General features: G+C 40.4%; 1 protein-coding gene across 1 annotated transcript in view; it reads left to right on the top strand.

Annotated features, from left to right (window-relative positions):
• Nucleotides 1-2,272: 2,272 nt before the first annotated feature.
• Nucleotides 2,273-25,861, top strand: part of zcchc24 (zinc finger, CCHC domain containing 24) — a 40,231-nt gene continuing 16,642 nt past the window's right edge. The window contains exons 1-2 of the mRNA XM_053874628.1: nucleotides 2,273-2,762; nucleotides 6,634-6,834. Coding sequence (XP_053730603.1) covers nucleotides 2,523-2,762; nucleotides 6,634-6,834 — 441 coding nt within the window. The 5' untranslated portion in view covers nucleotides 2,273-2,522. The remainder of the gene's footprint in view (nucleotides 2,763-6,633; nucleotides 6,835-25,861) is intronic.

The following is a 25,861-nucleotide window of genomic DNA, read 5'->3' as shown; positions in this document are numbered from 1 at the left end:
TTATTGCACAATGCTCTCGACAGGGAAGTGTGAAATTTTATTACGTCCCATTGTGACGGCGTCTTCGGCAAGTATGCGCCCATTTTTCATTGTTGCATTTGTCAATTAACAGTCATAAACCTCGAAGGAAAACCTTAGTCATGTCACAATAGTTCCTGTTTCACTTGCCCATGAACATTGTGTCAGAGCTGCAAATAAAAATATGGACATTTGAAAAAGAGACATTAGTAATTCACGCTCTAACATGTGATAGTAATAGTTATTAAGGACCTACAAATTACGTAAAATAAAGCAAGACGATCGACCGCCGAATTAAAATAAAGCATTAACAGAATACACCACTAGATGTCAGGATAAAGCAGTTAGCGTACTTCAGTAACTTGACGTCACAAAATGCAACAAGTTACCAGGTCGAATTATTAAACTTTTTTTTAACATTATATTGGAGTTAGTTTTACAACCGATGTGTTTGTTTATTGTGTTGTCAACTTAAGAGAGTGACCTGAGACAGTGAAACAGCAGTGAGTTCACAAGTCAAAGTGCACAATACAGCCAGAGGTGGAACTGGAGGATGGATGAGTCAGAGCATAATTTGGCTTTTAAACCGTTTGCTAAACATGGAGAGGCAAAGATCATGATTGTCTGGTACAAGCCCCAAACTGACAAGCACACCACAGAACGCTCCTTTTCTCTGCTTGGTTTTGTTTTTACGCTCCTCCCAGCAATCCAACAACCTCTCAGGAGTCCCATATATTTCTTTCCTACGTCTCTTTCCTTCTCATTTTCATCATCTGTGACACACTTGATAAGGGAGGGGTCATCAAAAACCTCGATGATGGCATGTTTTAGGATTGTCCAGCGGGTGAGCAACAGCAAGAGGTTCCCTTGTGTGCACAACTGTGTCAGACAAACATCCCTGAAGCCTGACACACTGCTGAACTATCTGTAAAGGAAACACCAGCCACACGCCTAACAAAAATAAGTTCAACCACGTGTATCACCACTTGTATCAGTTGTCAGAAAGAACAGAACAACTTTGCTTCAGTCACCGTCATTCAGACATGGAATGTTGAGTGACAAACGCTGATGATTATATCTTCCGAGTCAATAAGTATTATGGACATCAATCCTAATAATGACCGAAGAATCAATGCCTATTGTCTCAGTTATTCTTTTACATGTCATCACCATGACACCATGTCACCCAAACAGGAAGTTGCCATGTCAAGATGATGGACAGGTAAACAAACAGTATGGACTGATGAAGTCCAAAAACAACAGCAAGGAAAATGTCTAAATATCTCTGTTTTTGGCTGTAACAATCAGTGAAAAACATCAAGAGCGATATTGACCACGAAAAGTTGTCATCAATTGGGTGTGAATAGTTAATTGTCTTTTAAAAGTCACTGTACTTGATCACTTCTGTGATTTTATTATATGTAATGATCATCTCGAACTCTACTCATCCCCACTATGCACTGTTCTCCTACCTGCCATCCAGCAGACGCTTCCGCAGCATCCAATGCAGAACCACCAGATTGAGGAACAGTTTCGTTCCTGGTGCTGTCAGGTTGCTGAACGTAGCTGCAATGCTGTTTATTTGTTCATATATATATATATATATAGTACATCTTTCTGATTTATCTATAGATGTATTTTAGATTTATTTTATTTTATTTATAGATTTATTTATTTATAGTATTTATCTCATTTTTTTTATTTTTGGACATTAGCTTTTGTTGCCATAATATAGTGATATGTTTTTGCGCAATGACAATAAAGAAAGCCCAAGTCTAAGTCTAAGTCTACATATCTATTTTTTAAAGGCCCGTGGGCTTTTCTCTTGGTCTCGGCGGGCTAGCTGGTGATTGTTTTACCACTCCTACAAATGCTTAAAACATTGAATGCAAAGAATCTAAACTTCAGTAAAGTTAAATCGAAAATGTACACTTTAATTCTGAACTACATCTACAGTGACACCTGTTGACAAGCGCCTGTAAAAGCATAGCCTCCATTGCGACATTCATAATAGACGCTGAGATAAAGATGAAACACTTATAGAGCTACAATGATGTGGGCCCAACAACAACAGGCGCGTGGTCATAATGTTAACGTTTGTTGTACCAACAAACCAAAATAAAAGCTGTGTTGCGCAATTGTCTTTGCAATCCAAATTCTGATTGGCTGTTAATCAATATGTAAATGAGACGTGTCCCCTGATTGGTTGTCGCGGACGCCGAAGCACCGCCTGGCTCATCAGATACTCATGGCTTCTTCCACCGTCCCGCTGCATTAAAGGAGGCAGAGAGCGGAGCATGGGGAGCTGGGAGAGAACTTTCTACACTGACATGCCAGCGCAATGAACTCTGAGTAAGTGGGACGAGGCTCCCGGCGTACGGAGGTCAGGCCACTTTTGGGGACGATTAAATGAGCGCTTGACATCTGTCCGGTGGGGAACCGGGACGAAGAAGCAGCAGAGTCCGAGAGAGCAGCAGCGTAGCTTCAGCCATTTGACTTGAAAGATGAGCTTGCTGTCTGCCATAGACACCAGCGCCTCCGTGTACCAGCCAGCGCAACTTCTCAACTGGGTCTACCTCTCTTTACAAGACCCCCACCAGACCAGCGCCTTCGACGCGTTCAGACCCGACCCCAACTCGTCCCACCCGGACCTGAACTTCAGCAAGACCCCCGCGTCGGCGGACTTGAGCCCTTCCCTGAACTCCAACTATCTCAACAACTACTTCCAGCTGCAGCGGAATGAGGTGAAACTTCGGAGTGTCACGGGTGTATTCCATCAGAGAGATCTGTGTAGCGTTTGTAAATATCCACCAAAGTTTGTAATCTGTCGTCAGTGACCCTGCTACTTATCTAGATTTATTCAAACCTTAATATATAAATGTCACAGACTACTGTTTTATTTAGATTTCACTTCCAACCGTCAACATTGAATGACATTAAAATGACTAGCATATGGTTCTTGATTGAAGTTGTGGATCAAGGATAAAAGGAAAATATCAGTTTTACACATTTTATTTTGGTGTAAGTTTAATTACTTCTATTTCACCGGTACAATTTACTTGTTAGTTTACACAGTAGTTTACAGATCACAGATTGAGTTGTTATTATGGCTATAAGTCATTGTTTTATGACGAGTCGTGTCCAGATGAAGGCACAGTGTGTCAAATCCAGTGACACCATCAATCATAAATAATACCACGATTGTTTTTATGCTCAAAATGCTTGTTTCCACGACGTGTTGTTGCATATTGGACCTCATACGTCATTCCGAAATACGAATGTCACCAGCCACATTGGGCCACACGCTTGAGCAAAATGATTAGAGAGTTGCAAAGATTTTAACAACAACAGCAGCACTACAAACGACTGGTATTTGGTTATTTCAGATTTGAGGTCAAGACAAGTACCGTGATAATAGCACCAGCAATAGAAGGCATGGGAAGCCTTTAAATCCTTGATGGTGTGACTATGGCAAGTATGTTCCTGCCACCGATACTGCTCATTGATTCAAGGATTGTCACAAGTGTAAGGTAAACAAGTTCTTAGATTTGGGATACATAGTGTATGTTAATAAACCGAGAGCCATTTGAGGTCCACGTCTCGCTCATGTCTCAGTGACAGTGGGGTAGAGGTGAATATAACTGCATCCGTCTAAAAAGAGCGACTTTTTCCACACAACCTGCTGCTGTCACTATCTTGTTCAAATAGACCCCCGTTGGGGAAACTATCTTTATTTACATATCGTCTATTTTTATAACTTTTAGGGACAAACTCGCTGGGTGCAAACCTGATCCTAGAGGCTGCTGAAAATTGACCCACCGCCTCCACAAAAATACACACTAAACCTGCATCAATACAATAGAATCATTAAATAATTACCTTCATCCAGATTTTGACCAACATAAAATAATAATCTGAAATTAAATGTGCCTGTTTCATGTTACACATGCTTGTCTACTGTTACTTAATTATCCAAAACAAAGGGTACTTTAAACTGAAAACATATAAAGATCTGTTCGTGGTTTGATGGGTGGAGTGTGTTTTGAAACAACTTTTTGCGGTCACAGGCTGGATAGATTATGAATGATTGTAGTTGTTGTTCAAAAAAGTCATTAAGATAGTAACAATCACTGTACATGTGATAAAATACTTAAAGGTAGCTATTTGAATTACATTCTTATGCAGCATTTTTTTCATAACAAAACTATGTTTCTGGTTTGTTTACATCCAAAATCTACAGTCATTCACTTGTTTATTCACTTGGAAAGAGATTTAAAGTTGATGTAAGATACTGGTGGAGGAACTGTTGTTCATTCAGCAACCCACTGACTTGAAATACATTTGTTTTTTTTTTTTAGATCATGCTTGCCATTTCCTTTATGTTCAGCATTATCATCATCACTCAGTAATTATCATTAAGTTTATGTGTATTAAGTGCTGTAACTGTGAATTTAAAAATAAACGCTAGACATTGTCACTTTGTATTAACTACAACTGCATTAAAAACCCCAGGTAAGGTAGCGTTGTAAAAGAGCGAGTACTCACTCATTACTATTCTCATTCAGATCATTTCAGCCAACATAAGACATTTCATATTAAACACTAACTGACTTGAACCGCGATTAATATTAGATAATACTTTTAACACTCTTTCTGACAGACTAAAGGTAAACTTTCAAACCTAATAAATAAAGTCATGTTACATAAAAATCCCCACAAGCACATACATTCCCATGAAGAGCTACAGACAGATGGAAAACTTGAGATGCCAGAGCTCTGTAGTACCTGATTTATGATGACCAAAAGTAAAAAATGAACATGAGTCTCAAAGCTGGAGGTGGTTAGCGAGGCTATCTCACAGGCCACTGATAAAAAAAGGGTCTGTTTTCTGTCGTTGTTGCCAAGTATATGGTTTCTCTGTTGAGCAGCCTGATTTTCCAGACGTTTATCTACTACAAAAAAGAGGTTTCAGTGTATTGTTTAGCAGCTTAAAATCAGGTTATCTGCACCTGTGCATGAAACGGAGACAGAAATCTACATTATTCTAAGCAAGGGTCACTTCCTGTCTGCACCAGCTGGAATCCCTCTGAAGAAGAGATATGAAGAGAACGTCAGACTCTGGGCCCCATTATTAATATTCAGAGGGGCATGTGTGGTGAACTTGCTGGACCACTGGCATGCACCGATGCCCGCTGTAGCTCTGATGAGACTGCAAACATTGACCACGGCTGGTTTAAAGCCAACAGCGCATGGTGACATTGCGGATGGACCCCAGGCTGGCGCGAGAACATCTTGTTTACAATGAGTCATCCTCTGTAGAGTCCTGTCTTTCTTAGTACTTTTCCAGCTCATGAGCACAGCTGGGCCTCTCGCCAGATGTTCTGAATTTAATGAGAGAAATGATCATGGAGCTGAGTTTCCCCCCCACTTGTGTTTTTTTGCTCAACAGAAAATAGGACAGAGAGTACTTGGAGGAAATTGGTAATTAATTGTTTCATTCTGCAGCCGAACTTTTTTTGTGTTATGGAGTTGTTTGTACACTGTGGCAGAACAACTTGTCTAATGTGGACAGCGGGGAGGACTGATTTAGGTCAACACCTTTTGTTCTGAGGCTGCCGGTCTTTGACAGAAGTTTGACCTCCCTCATGAGTTGCACTGAAGCTGTCATCTGATAAATGCACTTCCCTTAACTCTGTCCACGATTGGCAATGGCAGGAAGAATATCACAGATAAGGACAAGAGCAAAATTTCTTCTTTAAGGGACAAGATATATGGATATCGATGCACCAGAGATTTAAAGAGAAGGGGAAAGAACGAGTCAAGTGGACATCACTCGTCTTTGGGGGTATTTAAGCGAGTCAGACTGGGAGACAGGATATAGTTTTGCAATTATATCTCCACTAGGATTCTGCAGAGCATGCTATCTCTGAAATGTGATTGCGACTATCCCCTCACTCACAAACATAATCCTAAGATATGAAGGCACCATTCTCAAGGCAAGGAAGTCCCGCAAGCGGGCACGTTTCTCTGTCCATCTGCATCTTTGTCTTGTCTTCATGATTTAGTGATCACAATATCCATGACATTGCTTTACTGGAACAAAGCTCCAGAGTAAAGAGGTGAAGAAGAGAGGCTGAGATGACTGGCAGGGGTGATCGGTGACAGAAGAGTGGGAGCTAGGGTGAAGCTCTGCGGGAGCATAGTGAGTCCTGCCATGATGGATGGTTTAGAGATGGTAGCTCTGAGGCAAAAACAGGAAGTAGAAGTAAAGGGGGTGGAGTTTAAGATGCTCAGGTTTTCACTTGGATGAGAACATGTTCGTCTTGTGAATAAGTTTGAAGCCAACGTGGGGGGGCATGAAGAGGAGGATTATTGCAAGTGGCAATCCTAATGAGAAGTTCCACAAGACAAAGAAGGATGGATGATGGCAATTTTTGTTTTACAATGAATGTAAAGTAGATATGTAATGACTTTTAACATGATAAGATGGTTGAGGAAAGCAGGGCGAATAATGCGCCTTTAAAATGCCAATTATCAAACACTGCCTTTACACTGAAGTAGGTGGAGTGTTGGGCGCCCCACCATTTCACTCAAATGTTTCCCTGTCCTTGGCAGGCCCTGAACAACAATGTGTACAAGAACGTCTCTCCCTATGGCTCCTTGAATAACATCGTGGATGGACTCAACTCCCTGACGGACCACTTCTCAGACCTCTCCCTTTCATCCGAGCCAAGAAAGCCCAACAAAAGACCTCCACCTAATTACTTGTGTCATTTGTGCTTCAACAAGGGCCACTACATCAAAGACTGTCCCCAGGTAAGAGGCCTAACATTTGTGCAGGCTGTCGGTGATGTATATTCCTTCACAGAGGGCTTGATACATTGAGGTCGTGTTTGCTGACTTTTCGCTGAATGCTGCCAAGTAGCTTTCATTGGTGTTACGCATATTTTCTCTGCTTCTCTTGGAGACACTGGAGTCTTATTTTTAAAAGTGAAAAGTTGAAATATATCATTCTGCTGAGTCACTTCCTGTGTGGTGTGAGGACAAGTGTATCACTGTTGTTTTTGGATTCATAGCTGCAACTCTGACCACATCACCAGTGTGCTTGATGTTAATATTAATCTGGAGATACACAACAAAAATCAGCCATGTTTAGCAAAAGTTATACGACAATTTAAATGAACATTCACCTGTTAGGTATTATATTCTGATCATGGCAAACCATCTATGCTAGATCCAGCAGGCCTGTTGCTGGCCCTGATCTGACCTACTTGTTAAACAGACTGGCTTCTGTCTTCACCAGTCATGAGTGTGTGTCTGTGTGTGTGCTTTCGCTCCTATTTATTACCATGGAGTTGCACATCTTACAAAGTACCATAACTTGTTGACAAGGCAAAAGCTTTTCATGGAAGGTTTCTTTTAACAACTGTAAGAACAGCCTCAGTAAGTGACGACCCAACAGACGTACGAGTTATCGTCCGATAGAGTGAGGGAGATATTGTTTCCACAGCATTCACTCTTCGCACTTGCTCAAAGACAAACCAAGGAGGAGATCAAATCTCTTGATGCAGTCTTTGGGCTTCATGCCTGGTTTTAATAATCTTGTTAAAAAGCTTGTTGATATTGGCTGTTCCAGAAAATCATTTCGTGTTGGTCTTTTATCAAGTGGTGACCATCAGATGGGTCACATAATAAAACCCTAAGGAGAGTTTGCTTGGTGTGTGCTTTTTGTTAGAACAATATAGGTTTGTGTTTAAGGCAGCCACATGTATTTGAAGCTCCCTAAGGTCTTGTGGTGGGTCATTTTCAGCCCACCGGTCTTGAGTATCCACCATGCGCTCTAAATACTATCTTTCGTCCCAACCCAACACAAGGCTACCTAATGTAAACACAATGCAGTCTGCCTGATTATGACCAGATTGATAACCACAATCACCATGACTGATATTGTGATTTACAATTTATTTACAAGATTTTTTGTGATGTTGTCGGATTGGACATAAGTCGAATGGCATTCAAAATAGCCGATATAGTACAATTGTGGCACCAAAAATGGTGACACTGATTCATCTTAGATTAACTGTGCACCATTAGCAGATGATGCACTTTTAAAATCAGAATAGAGAGACACTATATTTGTGAGTTGTCAATTGAGCATGATAGAAACATGGACTGAATCTGGGAACCAACACAATTGTGACGTTGCATGCCATTTCAATTTGGTTTTCAAGTTGAAGATCCTGTGGAACACCGTGCTATGCTGGACCGGCACTTGTGTTGTTTTTATATTTTGAAAGACATATTCTATGTGACCAAACTTTTAATTCTGTGCCTGTAAAACTCCACTGTCATACTGGTCCATGGAGGAGTTATCGAAATGTGGCACATTCATCTTAAGAATGCCAGAATGAAGAATGAACAATAGCCTGTGAATCATGCACTTTTCATAGAACCCTGTTGAATGTTTCATGCCTCATAATCAACTGTTCGGTCTCCCCTTGTTTCTCGCCCTTTCCCCGGGTGATACGCACCAGCAGAACCCCGACCTCGAGTTGCTGCATGGAACTGTAACAAGGAGCAGATGTGAGATTAAACTGCTTTGTCTTAGGTTATGACACATGATGGCTGGTCTCCGGAGGTCTGTAAAAGACGTGTGCACTGGTGAAATATCTCTTAGAGCACGCCAAAACCCAATGTGTGGGAATTAGATCATCGATTGACCACTCCAGTGGGAGTTTAGGTTGCACTATATCATGGAACATGTAGCTTTTACCTTTTGTTATACTCCTAAGTCACCTGAAAGATGTTGATGTGAGCATCAATCCACTGACGGAGAAAAAAGATTTTGCACACATATCACATTTAACATGTTTGCCAAAGCACTAAGCTTAAAAATGATCCACGAACTCTGTCGTTCACAGTGTTATGCTGAGGAATATGACGACAGTCGTATCTGTGGAATTAATCTCCCTGTAGCTTTTATAAGGTCGAAGTCCAAATCACACACAGCTGAGCACCTCGCTGGTCTCTATTTCTGCTGTTGCTAAACTGCCAACAGTAACTCAAATGCTGCATATTCTCCAAAAGGCGTCCACACCTTCACAGTTCAACACTGTTATGGTTATTTATGTCTCCAGTGACTTTTTTTCCTAACTATATTCCATCCATATGTATTATATCACTTCAGGCAACTTGTAATTTCATGTGTATCCGTACAATTAAAACCAATAGCTTTGGCTCGATTATGATTCTGCTTGTCCAGGACCATGAATTGCTTCTGGTTTTATCTTTAGGATGCATTGACGTGTCATTTGAAATAGTTTGTCACGTTAAAAAAACTCTGCTCCAATAAAACCAGACTCCTGTTTCAATCTTCAGAGACGTTAATGTCCTGAACAGCCGTTCCAACTATGAGTTGTGAAGCGGCCAAAAGCTGTATCAGTGTCAAGTTATATCTCTGTTCATTTTTACATTTAAGTCTTAAATCAAGACAAACTAAATGTTACCGCCGCTAAGGAGGCTTTGGGATCGTAGCCTTTTGTCCGCCCATCTGTTAGCAAAAAACCTAATGAATCAGGTGAACAGACTGCAATAAAAATGTTCGGGAAATATTGCTAAGCAGATGATTACGTTTTGGTGAGATTTCAAATTGCCATCTGGGTCCATGAATCATTTCAGAGGTTTGTCACTCTGTTGAGACTAGAGCTGCCACACAGTCAGCCAATTTTCTTCTTTGAGACCTTTCATTCCAGCATGGTTCTGTGCCTTGTTGTTGTAAGACATTGTCCAAGACAAAGGCTTTGAGGGTCCATCACCAAGTTGAGCCCAAGACCAAACTAAATCCACAAAACAGACGCACAGGTCTATTAGCATATAGACACTCACTTTTTTTCTGCGAAAAATGTCTTTTTTTTCTACAATTAAGAACTGAAATGCTTTGGAACAAACTAGTAGTTTGTTCCCCGTCTTGGTCTCACATCTGGAACGCTCAAAGGTTCATAGCTTAGTTTAGCTTGCGAACCGTGACATCATCCATGATCATGTTGTATTATGTGTTTTAGTCAGTTTATAATGCCTTCCCACTTTATTTCTGCAAAAACTTGAATGTGTGCTGGTTCATTCGAAAGCACCACAGTTTGGTGAATTCGGAAAGCTTCCAGAACCAGAACTGTTGCAGCTTATTTCAATTTGGATTTAATTATATAATACTGGGTGAACTAAAAAAATCACAATATGTAAGAACACGAGTGGCATGACATGAGGTCCACAGTTCTTTTCCAGTTATGATGTTTTTCTTCTCTATATATTGGCTATATTCTCTCCAATCAAATATTTTTGTTTGCTAGTTATCATCAACACATCACACTTACTTAAGGGGAAAGACATTAACACACACACATTTTGCCAAAATATGAGCAAAAACGTGATTTGCATTTCCATTATTAATCTGTTTTTTGGATTAGGAAAAACTACATTTCCAGATCCTATATTATGGGACAAGAATATTTTTAGCTTTCAATGTTGAGCTACCTGACTTCACTTCAGTGGAGCCATGTGGTGTGCTGGGACAAATGTTTTTTAGCCCTTCAACCCGTGGAGAGTTGAGCGAGCGCCAGAGGCCTGGCAGCAGCTACCCGGCGCTGCCTGTCATGGGGACAGAGGTGTTATGTAAACTGGCTTTTATTCGGAAAATGAGGTCGCTCCCCGAGTTATGAGCAGAATGCCCCTCGCTGCTGCGCTTTGGCTTGACTCCAGGATGTCTTCCACTTGCTCTCATGATATGGTTCTGGTCGGCGGACTCTGTCCTTTAACAGTTGGCCTCACCTCTGATTCGTATGATCCCAACTATCCACTGAATGACATCTTCTTCCAACAATCCCGGTAGAAAGATTAACTCATGGAAAAAGTCTCTGCTGTAATGTGTGTGGCAGCCGAATCCTGTCAGACCTTCAGACCACAGAAATTTGCTGTGTAGCTTGTAGTTTGGTTTAACTGTCCAGCACCTGTATACGGTGTTCTGTTGCTTTGATTCTGGTTTATCAGACTCACAGTAGAGGTCGGCTTTTTCCAGGGTTGGGTCTGATGTCTGGTCCTTTTCCTGGTTTTCATGTACACTTAGTTACAATGGGAGGTTTCATGATCCTTTTTGTTTCTTTCTCAGTGTTTATCATTGTCTTCATTGTCTACACCAAATGGTTAAGAGGTAAAGTTTTATATAGCGTTAGTTTGTCTCTTTGTGTGCAAAATAACTTGAAAAGTTAACTCAATGAAGAAAATATCTGAAATGGAGCAAGGAACAAATGATTCAATTTTGGGAGTGATCCAGATCACTAGCTGTGCTCAGGATTTTTTTATGGGATTGTTTAAGATTGGGACGTACTGTAGGTAGCCAGGAATTTAAGGATACTTTATTGTTGGTTAGGGGAGGACAGAAGCTGCTTGGCGAAGGTTTGCAATCTCTGAATGCTTTTCTAGTTTCTCAATAAAACACATGCCCTGTCACATGGATACTCAGTTGCACAATGTGACCATTTTTGTATCACAATAATTTTTTTTTTTTTCCTGTACCTTTTCCATTGGAATGCTCGGCGTAATATACAGACAAAAAGTCTCCTTCCCATTCAGAATACACTGTACATCTTAATGTTTATCAGCTGTTTCCCAAGTTTCTAATCGCAATGCACAGCTGGATTGTGTTACAAACTTAATTCCTTTTTTTCCTTTTTTAGTTGATTTGTCGTAACAGTATTTCAACAATAAGAGTATTGATTACTGTTTGTTAATAATGTTACATTTAGTATTGAGAATATATATTTTCATGCATTGCAACATCAGGTTATTGACTGAGCAACAATCGAGCCATCTTGAACTTTTCTTAAATTCACAATGCTGAGGAGCGTCCCAGTCTGCTCATTTTGAGAGGTCAACAGGTATTGTACAAATGTAAGATAACAGCTGTGCTCAGTTAAGCTGAAAGGAAAAAAAAATAAGAGCAAAGTTCTCAGAATATTGTGGGGAAAAAATGCTGCATTGAAATGGGAAATTCCAAGAATTGGGAGCTTAGATACTTTGAAAGGAACTGGCTCATAAAGGAACTAATAAATAAATGTATCGCTCTATAAATAGGTCTGATTTAACAAAGAGCTTTATGTACTCTCTATAGAGAATGATAGATATTAAAGTTTTATTCTTATAAAGTCCTTATTCAGAACAGATATAATGCCAATGGAATGTCTATATGAGCATCTTCTAATCGGTCCAGATTGCTATCTTAAATGCGCTTGGATGTTTGTCTCCAAACTTCTTTTGTTTCTCACACCTTTTACTGGGGTGGGAAAATCTCCAGCCGACAAATGGTGAGTCAATCGCCAGCTGTGTTATAGTGCCTTCGACACAAGAGGACTTCACAGTCTCCTTTGGCTACAAACAACTAGTGAGCCCCAGCATTATGATGATCAACATTGAGTGCTGATGACTGTCTAAATGGTTTTAAATGACTCTGCTACATGTGGTTTGTTGTGGTTTCATCCCTGATTGTTGCTGTGTGTAACTTCATTTCTACTGTAAACACACTCATGAGAATAGACTCTTGTTACCAGTTGTAGTTTCCACAAAGTCAAATGACCAAGTTGGTCCTTTTTCTTCTCTAAGGTTTGCATCTGCTCTCACAAATTTGGGTCATGACTGGAAGAGCCAGATTAGAGCAGTTGAAAGGGTTTCCTGAAGCTCTCGGAGATAAGACAAGGTCCTCTTGCATTCCCCAGAGTAGCATGTCAGCTCCCAGATATTTGAACTCTTGGGGTTCAAAATGCACAAATCTCTGAACCCCACTGGCCTGGAAAAACATCAACATTTGTCGTCCTCTGCAATTTATCAGTTGAAAATAGACTGTGATGTGTGTTTGTTTTGGGGTTTTTAACTTGTGCTGTAGTAGAGTAGTAAAGTTTTTATCTGTCTGTGTTACTGAGCAATGGATGATTTTTGGAATTAACAGATCAAAGGTTCATGCAAATGAGCATTAACCCTGAACAAATATCACAGCAAGGTGATAATGAGGTGGTGTGTTGTCCCCGGGCGCCAAAAGACCTGCATTTGACATCAATTTGTGGTCCTGGTAAGAAAGAAAGAAGTCCCCCTGCTTGGACGCCACGCTGGGGTAATTGTGCAATCTCTTATTCATGATTGAACTTATTGTTAACAAAGCCAGCGAGGAGGGTTAAATGCACTTATAATTAAAAACTCTTCCAGATGTTAGATCACCACACTTCACTGTGAAAGTGCTGTCAGCACACCAATTGTCTTCATCATTTTAGCCCTTCCACACTTTTGCCCTGACATAAACGAATCACAAGATCATTAAAATAATTGCGTTTGTAAAGATGTCTGTTTTTTAAGATGCAAATTTACTGCAGTCACATGTAGAAAATAACAATAAAGTCATAGAGCAGGACGTGGTGTGGGAGGGTTGTGTGTGATGTGGTTTGTTTAGCCCATATAGAATTTTAAGATAACCATGAAAGTTCTCCATGATTCCCAGCGTTATAGTTGGCATCAATGGCGCCGTGTCACAAATGTGGTCACAGTTTCTTATTATAAACAATGTTTCTCATTAATGTGAAAGTTGCTTTTAAAGTGCACTTAATGTATCTGTCAAATTACATGTCAGGGAGCTGATGTCCATTACATAATCATCGATATTAAACCAATAACATCCATTTTTTTTTGTTACATATGGAACACAATTTTTATTTTTTCAAAAATGGCACAATGTCTCATTTTGAGTTGCTCTAGCTATTATTATCACATATCATGTCTAGACAACTTAACTTTCTCTGTGTAAACGTTCATACTTAAGAGTCTAGGAAGAGAGAACGGGAACCTGACCAACGAGAGCCCGGACACATTCATATTCCTGTGGGAACCTGGGTCGATTAAATAGCTCAGATACTGAAATGGCACTGTTTCTATTGGACTTGTTAGCCATTCATTGTGTGCACTGCACAGTCATGCTAACACAAGTGTCAATGTCCGCTAGCCATTTTATTGTGTTTACTAAAGTATAGAGTAGATATATATTGTGACCACTGCCCAAGACAAATATTCTCAAACTGTGTTCGTAATTGCTAAGCAGAGGTTGGTCACGGGTCAGCAACTGGATCAAAGAAGCCTAGACTGTATCTCTCCCCAAAAACTTCATCGCTCTGTCCTGGTTCTCCACTGGGGCCACCTTCCTTGGCAACAGCTCACCTTTAGAGAATAGCTGATACATTGTAGAAGTTCAATATCCAATCCACCATAGATTTATAAGTGGTTTAATACAATATACTGAGAAACTAAATTCATTCTGAGCAATGTCCCGTGTAGATTTTGGTCATGTGTCGCTTATTACATTCTGCCTTTTTGCTGATTTTACGTGAGCCTGTGGCCGCTAGACTTCCATCACAGTAAAAGAAAAAGCAAAAAAAGAATATTCCCAAGAGCATCAGTCGTGCCTCTAAAAAACAAGTCATCTCTGCTGAAAACATCCTGCTGAAGTAGCCAAACAGTCGGTTTGCTGCTGGTTCATCAGCAGTTCAGCAGCTTATGTGGGTTTCAGACATCACAGGAGACTTCAGTTCTCCCCGGGAGACTAATGGTCCTCTGAAGAGTAAAAAATGGACGGCTTACATCTTAGCTTCAGCTTTTATAATCTCTTTTTAACCAACTCCTGTTTTCACTGAAAGAAACACATACAGTCGGATCTGAATTTAAACATCACACTGCTTCTGCTTCCAGCTGCTCTCAGTCAGTCCTTGCTTGACAGCCAGCACCACAGTCACACTTTCTAACTGTCATGAGAGAATGTTTTACATTTTACCCTCAGTGACACAACACTTTGGGGTTTATCGTCGTCACACGAAAGAGGGCCATTGGAGACTTTTTGGACAGCCAGCGAATTGGGGGTGAAGCCACTTCCCCTGAGAGGAAATCAAAGTAAAAGAATGATAAAAGTTTGCTTTCCTGCCAGCTGGTTTGTGTTCTGAACAGAAATCCCATTCTTCCTCTCAGTTTTTGCTGAGGCAACAATCGCACCACTTCCTGTTTTGGTAACCGTGACTGTCACTGCTCTCTTTTTGTGAGAGGCGCTTCTCTAATTCTCAGTGGAAAATCTAAAATCTGGGTATTAGGTGTGGAAAAATTGTCGAATGGTTCCAATAAGAAAAATACAGTAGAAATATATTTTTCTTTCACACATCTAATCTATTTGACTTAAAAAAAAACACAAATTAAGAAGGAATTTGTTAATATGTGTAGGGTACATATTTACCAATGAACACATTACAGTCTTTGCGGTTTGTTTTCTGCATAATCCATGCCAATAACTTTAAAATAATGCGACTCACATGTGCCTCATCTATAGTGTCTTTGGGGTCAGCAGCCATACGGCGAGCTGTCAGGAACCAGAACAGGATGGTTCACCTTTCACTGGGAAGAAAAGGTCAAGGGTTGGAGTTTCACTACAGCACCATTTCCTGTTGGCACAGCAGGTCCAATTCTGTTGTGTTGAGGAAATAAAAATCAGTGTAAGCCTATAAGTGTAAGTGTTACCTCTGACAGGGACAGAAACGGTTCTATCCATTTGCCCACTGGAGACTAAAAACACCACTCGAGTTAAAAAAAAAAAAAAAAAAAGTTTTATTTATTTATTTATTTACATGTTAAAATACACTTTAATTTTAAAAATTCTGTTTATTTCTTTGGCTTTGCACTTATATGAAGTTACAACATTGATTATAAAACAAAAATATTATCAATAATTCTGCATGATTACAGACTACAAACAAAAACACAAGTGATTCTTGTTGTGCATTTGTTGTGGTTTGTGAAATCCATATACTTATTATTATTCTGATTAGGTTTATTATTATTCCTACTACTATAAATAAAATTTGTGATAAACCACAAGTGTGACCTATTTTTTTCACATGTAGCCATTAGCATGATTGTGATGTTTAGTTAAATGTAAGCCTGTTCTTTCCGACATTTCTTTGTGTACCCGAGTGACCATTTCCCATGTCCATAAACTCTTTTCTAGATGATCACCGAACTGCTGCAGGTGACTTTCCTCCATGCTTTCATTGTCTGTTGAATGCCATGGCTTATTGTGAGGCCTAGTCAAGCTCACGTTGGCTAAACATACATCAACCCCTGTGGCTTCACATATTGGCCACAACTGTGCCCTAATCTCTGGTTAACTCAGTCCTGATTTCTAAAGGAGACCGCAGCTCCTGGGTCGCGAGGACAAAAATGGGCCAGAGGTTCCTAAGCAGAATAGGAAAATAGGAAAAGCCTGAACCACGGGGAGGCTCTTTTGTTGTCCCTTATGTTGACATGCAGATAAACAAGACTATATACGTGCCCCCGTATGGATTTTTTAAATTCTGTTTTATCCTTAAACCCTCATAGGCGGCATTGCTGAGACCCCGCTGTGCTAACAATGCACACTTGCCTTCCTGACCTCTGTGTCTTGCAGATTCTGCAGACGCACAATGGCAGCCTTAATTACCAGCTTCCATTCCCACCACTTGTGCTCTTGCCAATGGTGCCCATTCAGAACCCCGGGCGTTCCCTTAGGTGCCCATTCACGTACAGCACAAAGCCAGCAGTGTCACTGGGCGATCTCTTGACACCAAATCGGCTGCTATCTGACTTTGCTTGCAGCCTCTCAGATGCTGTATGTGTGCCTGCATCATATCTCACACCAATCTATGTCCTACACGACAGACTCTGTGCTACTCTCACGAGCTCGACCAAACTCGAAAATCGTATTTTAATCGGACGTGCTTGTATCTGCCTGTTTGAATTGAAGGTTAACCTCTTCAATAGCTGCATAGCTTATTCAGGCCATACGACGACCAGAGTTGAATTCTACAGTGTTTTGATTTGTTAGGTTGCCTCATAACATCCATAAAGAACATGTCAAACTGTGGAAATTAATAAAAAATTACACACATTTTTACTGAATTTAAATTTACGTTCTTTGTTAACGCTCTGAACCAATGTTTGCAACCATTCCTGATAGTGTTACGTTAAAGTTTTGGATGTCTTGGGACATAAAATCATGCTCTCATCTCACATTTGGATTCTGGGAAAGGGCTGGTGTTAACAAAAATAAAATACTTTTGAGGATGTAGCTGCATGCTAGCACTCCATTAAAGCAGGGAGTCATGCTTATGATTTCACTTCCCGACTTACTGAGTTTATTACGCTCTAAGATAACTTTCAAATTGGAACGTAATACAGTAAATAAAGACTGAAATATGAATTTAACACAGAATAAATCAATGTAAGTGTGTGATGAATATGAGTTTGGCTGGGGTTAAACTCAGAGGCACTTTAATTACAAGCTCAGTGTCTTGTTTTCAGCATTCTTACGTGCATCTCTCCAAACAGCTCAGTTTAACAATATTTATTTTCGTCTCCAACTATGCCATCATAATGCGCTCTCTAATTTAGGACTCTGCATATTTAAAAACAAAACTGAGTTGAGTTTGATTAGAAGGAAGCAGAATTTACAGCGAGAATTTTCAGTTGCTTCTCTTTCTATCTGCAGTGGGATTTTTTGGAAGTGATGAGGACTTTGGGGCGGGGGCTGTGCCTTGAGAATGTTATTCCAGAGCGGCGCCTGATCTTCCTTCCAGTTGCAGCAAAGGGTCGATCTGGTCGAACACTCACTTGTACAAGTCAAAAGTACACCAGACGTCAGAATGTTTATCACATCATTTGGCTGTGGAATGTTAAAATACCACCACTGTTTCCTGAATGTTGCTACTTCTAACAAAAGTCAAGAGCAGATGATGAACTACGCAGTATACTGGCATTTTCTCTCCACGTGTGACTTGTGTGTGAGGAGTTGGTTCCGCACAACAACAGGCTATTGACATGAAAAACTCCTTGATTTAGTGGTGTAAGACGGCAAACACAATGGAGCCGCTGTTAATGGTGACACTTGCTTTTGCAACATACAGTGCTCTCGCTGTTATCTGTAATGGAGGGACAAGTATTTCTACAAAGCCATTCATTATAAATACATGGCTACGAAGGTCTGTTACAAAGAAGTTAAATCAAGGCTATTCGGTTTTAAATAGAAGGTAAGCAATTTAGCATGGAGCTAAAAATAAGCATGAGCTTTAACTTAGCTAATGCTCAGACCTACTTGAATTCACAGTAAATGTGCATGAGGATGTGACTTTAAGAAATATTTATATATATATATATATATATATTACATTTTGAATGCTCCTTCTATTACTATTATTGAAGATACAGTATGAAGGAGAGGGAAAAAAAGGGAAAAAAACAACACAACAGAACATACTAGTTGTTGAGCAACACCACTTGAAAAAATTAAAATTAAAATAAGAAATGCAGATCCGAGCTTGCTGGAAAATGTGACAAAACAAAATGTACAGAAAAGAATATGAGGACAAAAGTCATCTGAAGTTTGAAAATAAATAAATGTTTTTAAAATCAGAGGCAAAATTGCATGTGGAAGGGAAAAAAATAAATAATGGAATAATATGTAGAAATTAAATTTCAAAAAATTTGAATGCCAAAGGGAATAAATGAATAAGTCCAAAGATTAGATGTCCGAAAGGTGTCAAAAAAAAAATCCTGAAAATGCTAACCAACAAACAAACAAAAATGATTGATCAAACCATGCAAACAGTAGAAACTAATAGAACCTGTCAACCACCAGCGAAAGAAAGTCAATGAGTCAACATAGAAATACGAACTTAGCAAACTTCCTATTATTACAATACTGTCCCTTACTTTTAAGTAATATTTCACACCATTCTTGCAACAGTATGGAATTCTCAACAAAAACTAATTTCAAACACAAACCCGACCCAAAGGCTCAGTCACTGAAACAATTGAATGAAAATAAACTATATGGGCCCTTTAAAAAGCCTGGGGTGTTAAGATGCCAAATAGGGGCGTAGGTCCAATATAGCTGCGACACTAAGTGACACTGAGATTAGTAACAAGCAGAGAATATCTAGCTGACTTATGGAAGTAATGCGACGCACTCACAAACCACCTCCACCCCCGTGCTCACAGTCGCAGACCCTATTGTGCGCATAAATCACAGATGGTGGTGGGATGATCTTGCTATCACGAGATGTTTTGTGCACCTCTGTATTCCCTGTGCTGCGGCTCAACCTGCTCTTGTCATTCACTGGCCTGGTAATCCAACGCTGCTCTGCAGCTGCACGGCTCGGAGGTTAAGTCCAAGGTTAGGAGAGTGCAAGGGTGGCGGGATTCACACCCGTTCCAGCGCTCATCATTAGCTACTAATTTCAAATACATGTATTCGCTGAAGAGTCTATGGTGAAGACAAGTTTATTGCTTTTCTGACAGGCGAGCGCGACGTCGGGTTGGAATCGGACAAGGATACATTCCAGTGGAATTGTGTTTTCTAAGAATGAAGCATTGAGGGAAAGGAAAGAAAAGATCCTGTCAAAATATCGGAGCCTCAACCAGAGAAAGTGTTATTGATATGAAGAAAAACAACCACATGCTAGATTCTCAAGGGTACCAATCCGTCATCCAAGAACATGACTGTGAGAGCCGTGGCCAATTTGAGATTCTAGATTGTGGAAATCCAGGAATCTGGGAATAGGGTTTTGGAACGCCAGGGGTGGAGATACTACTTTGCAGCTGTTCTGGTCATGAATGAGTTAGTCACAGAACAATCCTCGCACATGGCTATACATGGAGACTCATGTTAAACAGCCACTCTACTCAAATGCATGCTGATAGAAGGTCATGTGATCCGTTCTGTTTAAAACTAGCAATTTCCCCGCTGAAATAAGAGCAAAAAAAAAAAAAAAAATACGACTGGGAAACAAGTTTACAAATCTATTATTATCCTCCAAGCAAGGAGAGGGCGCCTGAATAGATGCGTTAGTGCTATTATGCTGTCATGTACCGCAACAATTTTGGACCAGCCATGATTCCAGCTCCGTAATCTTGGTGGGAAAATGTGATAAATGTACTCCAAAACTTCTTCCCCAAATGGCTGCCAAGAACCAATATGGACACACTAATCCAATAAGAATATTGGCAGCTAGTTTTAAAGATTACACTTTTTTTTATGTTGGTGGTCTAGACTGCCAAAGAAAGCTAGACAAAAATGTAATTTGAATTTGGGTGTACCTAAACTGTTAATGAAAAGGGCCTATTCATCAATGACACAGAGCTCCATGCAGAGTTTATCAAAACAACCCATTTAATTAGCATTTACTGTAACTGACTTATCAAGGATTTGTTTTAATCTGAGTCAACACTGGCCATATATTGGAATATTCATCTTTGCGTTTTATTCCCAGCATGATTGAAAACCTTATCTTTCCTCCAGCTGATTAAGGTTGTTATTTTGTTTGCAGTACTGATTAAAAAAAAGGTCATCCTTGCAAGACTAAACTTGCAGTGTTTGTTTTCACTCCGGCAGGGGAGCAGCGATCCCTCCTGGACAGGGCACTTTTTTTTTTTTGGTTTATTTCAACAAGATGTCAACAAATAGAATTCATACCTCCATGAACCAGTTTTCCCCACAAAAAGATTTATCTGTGAAGACACAAAATATGTGTTTTTTATTGTCTTTGGCAAATCACATGCCTTTGTATGGATGAGTGATGGCAGTGGGATGTTTTATTTTAGCTCCAGCTGTCTTGATTTACCTTCTTGAGTCTAAACATAACTGATATGTTCAGGTACAAGCTTGTTTTACAATGTGAGAAAAATTCAGAGCAAGCTTTTCAAGCTACACGCTTTGTCCAGCTGTGGATGAGGTTTTATCGCGCTAAATGTATTTGAAAAGACAAAACACCATGCTACACTCATTTGTCGACCTGCTGGTAAGTCTTCATGTTGCAGGGGTTTGGGTGAATCAAAAGGTGAGGACTTTGGAGGTTGGAAGAAAATAATTTAGATTTATTGAGATGGTGAAAGTTTTTGCCATCTTGCTGGTGAAACGAGACAGTGTGACGCCCTAAAAGCTAACCAGGAGAGAGCAAATACAAGGAAAATAAAATCTAACCTAAAGAATTCTTGTTGAGCTAATGGTCACCACTAGTAGAGGGACACTTGTTGATGGGCTTTTAGCTTGTATCTTGAAACAAGGCGTTTTTGGCAAGCACTTTGTGACACCACCAGGTCGCTTTGCGGCAAAAAAAAAAAAAGATTAAAAGACTTTCTGTCCATTTTGTAAACGTGTTTGAAGTTTGGAACTTACCTGCATTTTCTGACATCCCATCAATAACAGCGTTCTTACATGCCGCGAGTGTCACGACTCGCTAGATGTGCATAAACCAAGATTTCCCCCGTGAACAAAAATGGCGCCTGTAATGGCCAAGATACGGCCGCTCAAAATGTTGAGAATCTGCAAATGTCAACACATTTAAGGACTTTAACATAACAAAAACTGGGTTTAAACAATTGAAATTTCTAATGAACCCATCAAACCCTCCAAAGTTGAAGATTCATGCGCACTGTGAAAATCAAGCTGTAACTTCAGTCTTGTCAAGTGCCGCTTAACACTGAGAACATAAACCATTTTCTAGAATGAATTATTTTGGCGCGGCTTCAGGGCTGGAACTGAGCTTGTGGTTTCTTCCCAACTGTTTCATTGGTTGTTCTCTTATAATCAGGCCCCTGTTTTTCACAGAAAGATATTATTCGCTTTTATAAAGACGTGTCTCCGGCGGTTCAACCTCAGGAGGCGTCGAGGGAGAACTGCAACTCTGAGAATGGCGAACCGCAACATGCTCAGCTTCAAGTCATTTAAATAGGTTTCTCTATTTGTTGCACTGTGGCTTTTGGAATCCAGGCTGAAGTTAGAGGAGACAAATACCTCTGGATCTGCTTATATACTCAACTTGTCAGATTAAAAAAAAGAGCTCTTCATCACTGGACCTTTGATAAATGTATTCTAGCTCTTCATGGTCCAGCAAGTGAGACCTGGAAACAACTGGGATGTGCTATTGTGGGCAAACAGCTTTTTATAGTGTTATGAAATGTCAGGCACATACAGTGTGAGTGGCCGAAATAAAGAGCTTCTAGAATATGAGTCCTTTTTTAAGAATAGCATCCTGACCCACATGGACTCGGCACTGAGTGAGATGAGTGTGAGAGACGGGACGCTATGGGTGAAATCCTGCTGGGCACAAGGCAGACCTGAAGTATTGCACACCCAAGTACATGAATACTTTTAAAATGTAAGTGTCGACGTCTGCAAGAGAAGGTGTTTCATCCTCTCTTGCTACAGTGTGTAAAAGGTCACGCCGAGTTCACAACTGCATAAGGCTTATATTTAGAGCCAACTGTATGAGCATGCTTATTCCAGCAGAAAGAAAGCAGCAAATACAAAACTGCGCTGCAGTCATGACTTTCAATGTCTTTCAAACGCTCCGATTAGGATCCTCACATGAGACATGTGTTGGGAAGAAGAGAACAACAACCAAGACTTGTACAAGCTTGCTACATTTACAATGCCAGAGCGGAAACGAAGACATGCTGGATGAAATCAACTCTGCCTCACTCTAATTATTGAGCTTCATTAAAATGTTTCTGCTCACTTCCTTCCGACGTATCGTCGTAGCACTCGGTCAGTTATATTTGCTTGTCTAACTCAGATGGTTACGGGCGTTTAGTTCTAATGAATCGTAGCTGACTCTGGTGGGATATTATATTACTCTGACAGGCGATCCATCACAGGCCAAACAATCATTCCAACTGGCGTTCATTCCAAAAGAATCTACGAGGGAGGAGACTGTGGATACTTAAGAGACGGGAGGCAAGGCAGTGAAGTTTGTGACTGTGGTGTTTCAGTGGAGATCTCTATCTTGCAGCTGTTGCAAATTGATAAAACAAAACAAATTTATTTTCACTGTTAGCGGATCTGTGCTGGTTGAGAAGCTGTTTTGTCATTCATTCATTCATTCATTCATTCATTCACTCATTCATCATCGTCCAGTTAAAATAATTTGACCAATAGGATTGGGCTGTTTAAATTGCAGAAAGAATTGTGTGCTGTTGGTGAGAAACCTTAGGCAAACACAAGTGTTTTTAAGTACAAAAAATGTCCACTTGTTTCTTGTGGCGCATGGGACCAACACAGTATCAAAATAGAATGTATAAGAACCAAATGTATCTTAAGAAAATAACCTAATAATAAAATCAAATAAAACAAAAATATGAAAATAAGAACAAAAAAAACAACAACTGGAAAACGATTATCAGCAATCATTCCAAAAAGAAAATGTCCCAAAGCTACAGCAAATAAAAAATAATTTGAAAGCAGACAAGTCAAATTCATGGCCGGCAGACATGTCGGAGTCCAGTGTATTCCTGTTTAATACCCATTATTATTATTAAGTCACCAGCTCCTCTTGTGATACAGATGACAAGAGCTAAATGGTAAAATACATGCATGTTTTTAAGTTTGAGCTGGTTCAAATAGTGTTGGATGAGGACTCGACCCCTGTAGGGCAACCTGGGCAGGATCTTGCCTTTTCCCATGATGGGTTGCCACACTGAGTCTCCTCCACCTGAGTGTGTCTTATCCATCCTCCCTGAGTGAGCCACAAACAAAACCTTAGCTTGGAGCAACATAGACTGAACTTGACTTGTACAGATCCGATCCAGCTCAACAGACCAGAAAGTGGCATGCATGCTACTCCAACAAACTCAAAGCTACATTAGCATCGTTCTTGACATGTTGTTGCTCGAATACATGTCAGAAAGGTTATAACCACCCACTCCATGTTGATCTGAGTGGAGGTTGAATGAACCAAGTGTCAGCTGTGACTAAGAATGTTGAGAATCTAGTGTTTTTGAGGTCGTAGGTTTTAAATGAGGCAGCAACAGCCATGCTGATATCTGATCGCAAACATGCACGCTAACTCTCAGTGTCAAGGTAAGAGTGCTTCAAGCTTCAAGCGTATAGAGTTCATAAACGCTTTGTCTTCAAAGGTGTAATATAATCGAAAACGTCAAAAGCTGAGCCAATGGAAACTCTGTTTGATCAAATGTCCAAAACCCCCATCATTCACATCTTGGACATTTAATCTGTACAAGAAAGACGGAGAAAAAAATACCCTCCTGATTTAATGGATTTGTGTTTAGGAAACAGTCGAATATTTCCCTGTCATGTCTCGGACTGGAATCAGGCATGATTGATGCTTTGATCTCTTCTTTAGTGCAGGAGAGCGAGGTTTGAAGACCACATCCACCAGGCGGCTAAAGGCTAGCATGCTAGCTAAAGCCCGCATTAAAGCAATTAGTGGTCTTATCAGAAATGCTACGCTTAATGAGCAAACCAAACAAAAACTGAGAAAAGGCTCAAAGCTAACATTGTAGGCTGAACCTCTGTAAATCTATCTCTTTATGAACCACGTCCAAACAAAACACAGATCTGAAATGAAGACGCACACACACACACACATATGCAGGTTTTGGGCTGGTTTGCTGTTCTTGTGTTGGTTTTCTGAGTGATGTCCTGAGGGATGTGGAGAGGCAGAGCGGGGCCTGAGCTCCTTTGTTTACACTGATGGTTTCCAGATGCGAGCTTGAGATCCGAGCGCGACGGAACGCAGGGGAGCAGCCCGGCAGTTTGGGGCCCACGCCAGAAGATCAGGATTAAGGCAGCTCTTTTTAGGATACATGACAAACATGACTTTGCTTTGTTATAATTGAAAAACTGTTTCTGAAGGTGGTACTGGTATCAATCTTTTAACACTTTTCGCTCAGGGTGCCTTCATTTCTTGTTCTGACGCAGGCGATTTGGTCTGACTGTGATTAACATATTTGTTTTATTCAGTAATTGAAGTGTATATTTCCTGAAACAACTTCCAGACAAACTAGTGTTGTAATCACGAGGAGAGATTTGCTGGTCTAGAATTTCTCTTCTGCAGTGTTTCTCTTCAACATTTAGAAGTGATTGTGTTTTCCAAAAAAAAAAAAATGAACAGAGGTGCATTGTGGGGGTAGATTTATCACCAAAACAGCACCTGTTCCCATTTCTTTAGTCACTTTTGGCCTCGGACCGTCTTCTTTACAGGCATTAGAAAGAGACAGCTGCACCAGCCAAGAAGCCGTGCACAGAGAGGTGAGAAAGACGGCAGGAAGAAAGAGAGACGCACAAGAAAACAGTGGGTGTATTTAGAGCTTGTAGTACATGTTGAGATTAATGAAGAGTCCCCATAATGCACCTGGCTGAGGGCCTGGCGAGTAGCGAGGGATGTTTAGTCCAGCAGCGGAAACGGGCAGTAAAAAAAGCTTGTCCTGTGCGCAGCAAAACACAGCTGAGGTGGTCGACAGTGTCATTCTTGTGCAGCCATCTGCAGGGCTCAGTGCTTGGTTCTGATTGGCAGCTGCTTTTAAATCTGATGTGATGTTTGTGAGAACTGGAAATGTATTGTTGCGCAAAGCTGTGAGTCAGCGAGAGCCAACACTTGTTTGCAGTAAAATCCCTCATGACGCTCATCTCAATGGCGCTTGATGTGGTTACCCCGAATATTTCAACTGTTGTTAGCCCTAAATGACCCGACATAAAAGGTTCTTATTGAGACTTCTCGACCTGCCTGGTTTTGAGCTCTGGTAATGAAACTGCACCGAGACGCAAACAGAACCAGTCTGTTTACTTCTCTGAGTAGTACCTAGACAAAGACAGAGACAAGGTCTTGTTTAGATTGTGCTTGGAGAACCGCGGTGTGAAAGAACCAAGGAAGACGCCAGTATTTGTTTCCTTCATGTTGTAATTATGCTTTTGTGTTTTTATTGTTCTATAAATTTCAACAAA

The sequence above is a fragment of the Synchiropus splendidus genome, chromosome 9, assembly GCF_027744825.2.
Source record: "Synchiropus splendidus isolate RoL2022-P1 chromosome 9, RoL_Sspl_1.0, whole genome shotgun sequence".
Taxonomy (NCBI): domain Eukaryota; kingdom Metazoa; phylum Chordata; class Actinopteri; order Syngnathiformes; family Callionymidae; genus Synchiropus; species Synchiropus splendidus.
Note: the sequence above shows the minus strand (reverse complement) of the source record. Positions and strands in the feature narration are given on the sequence as shown.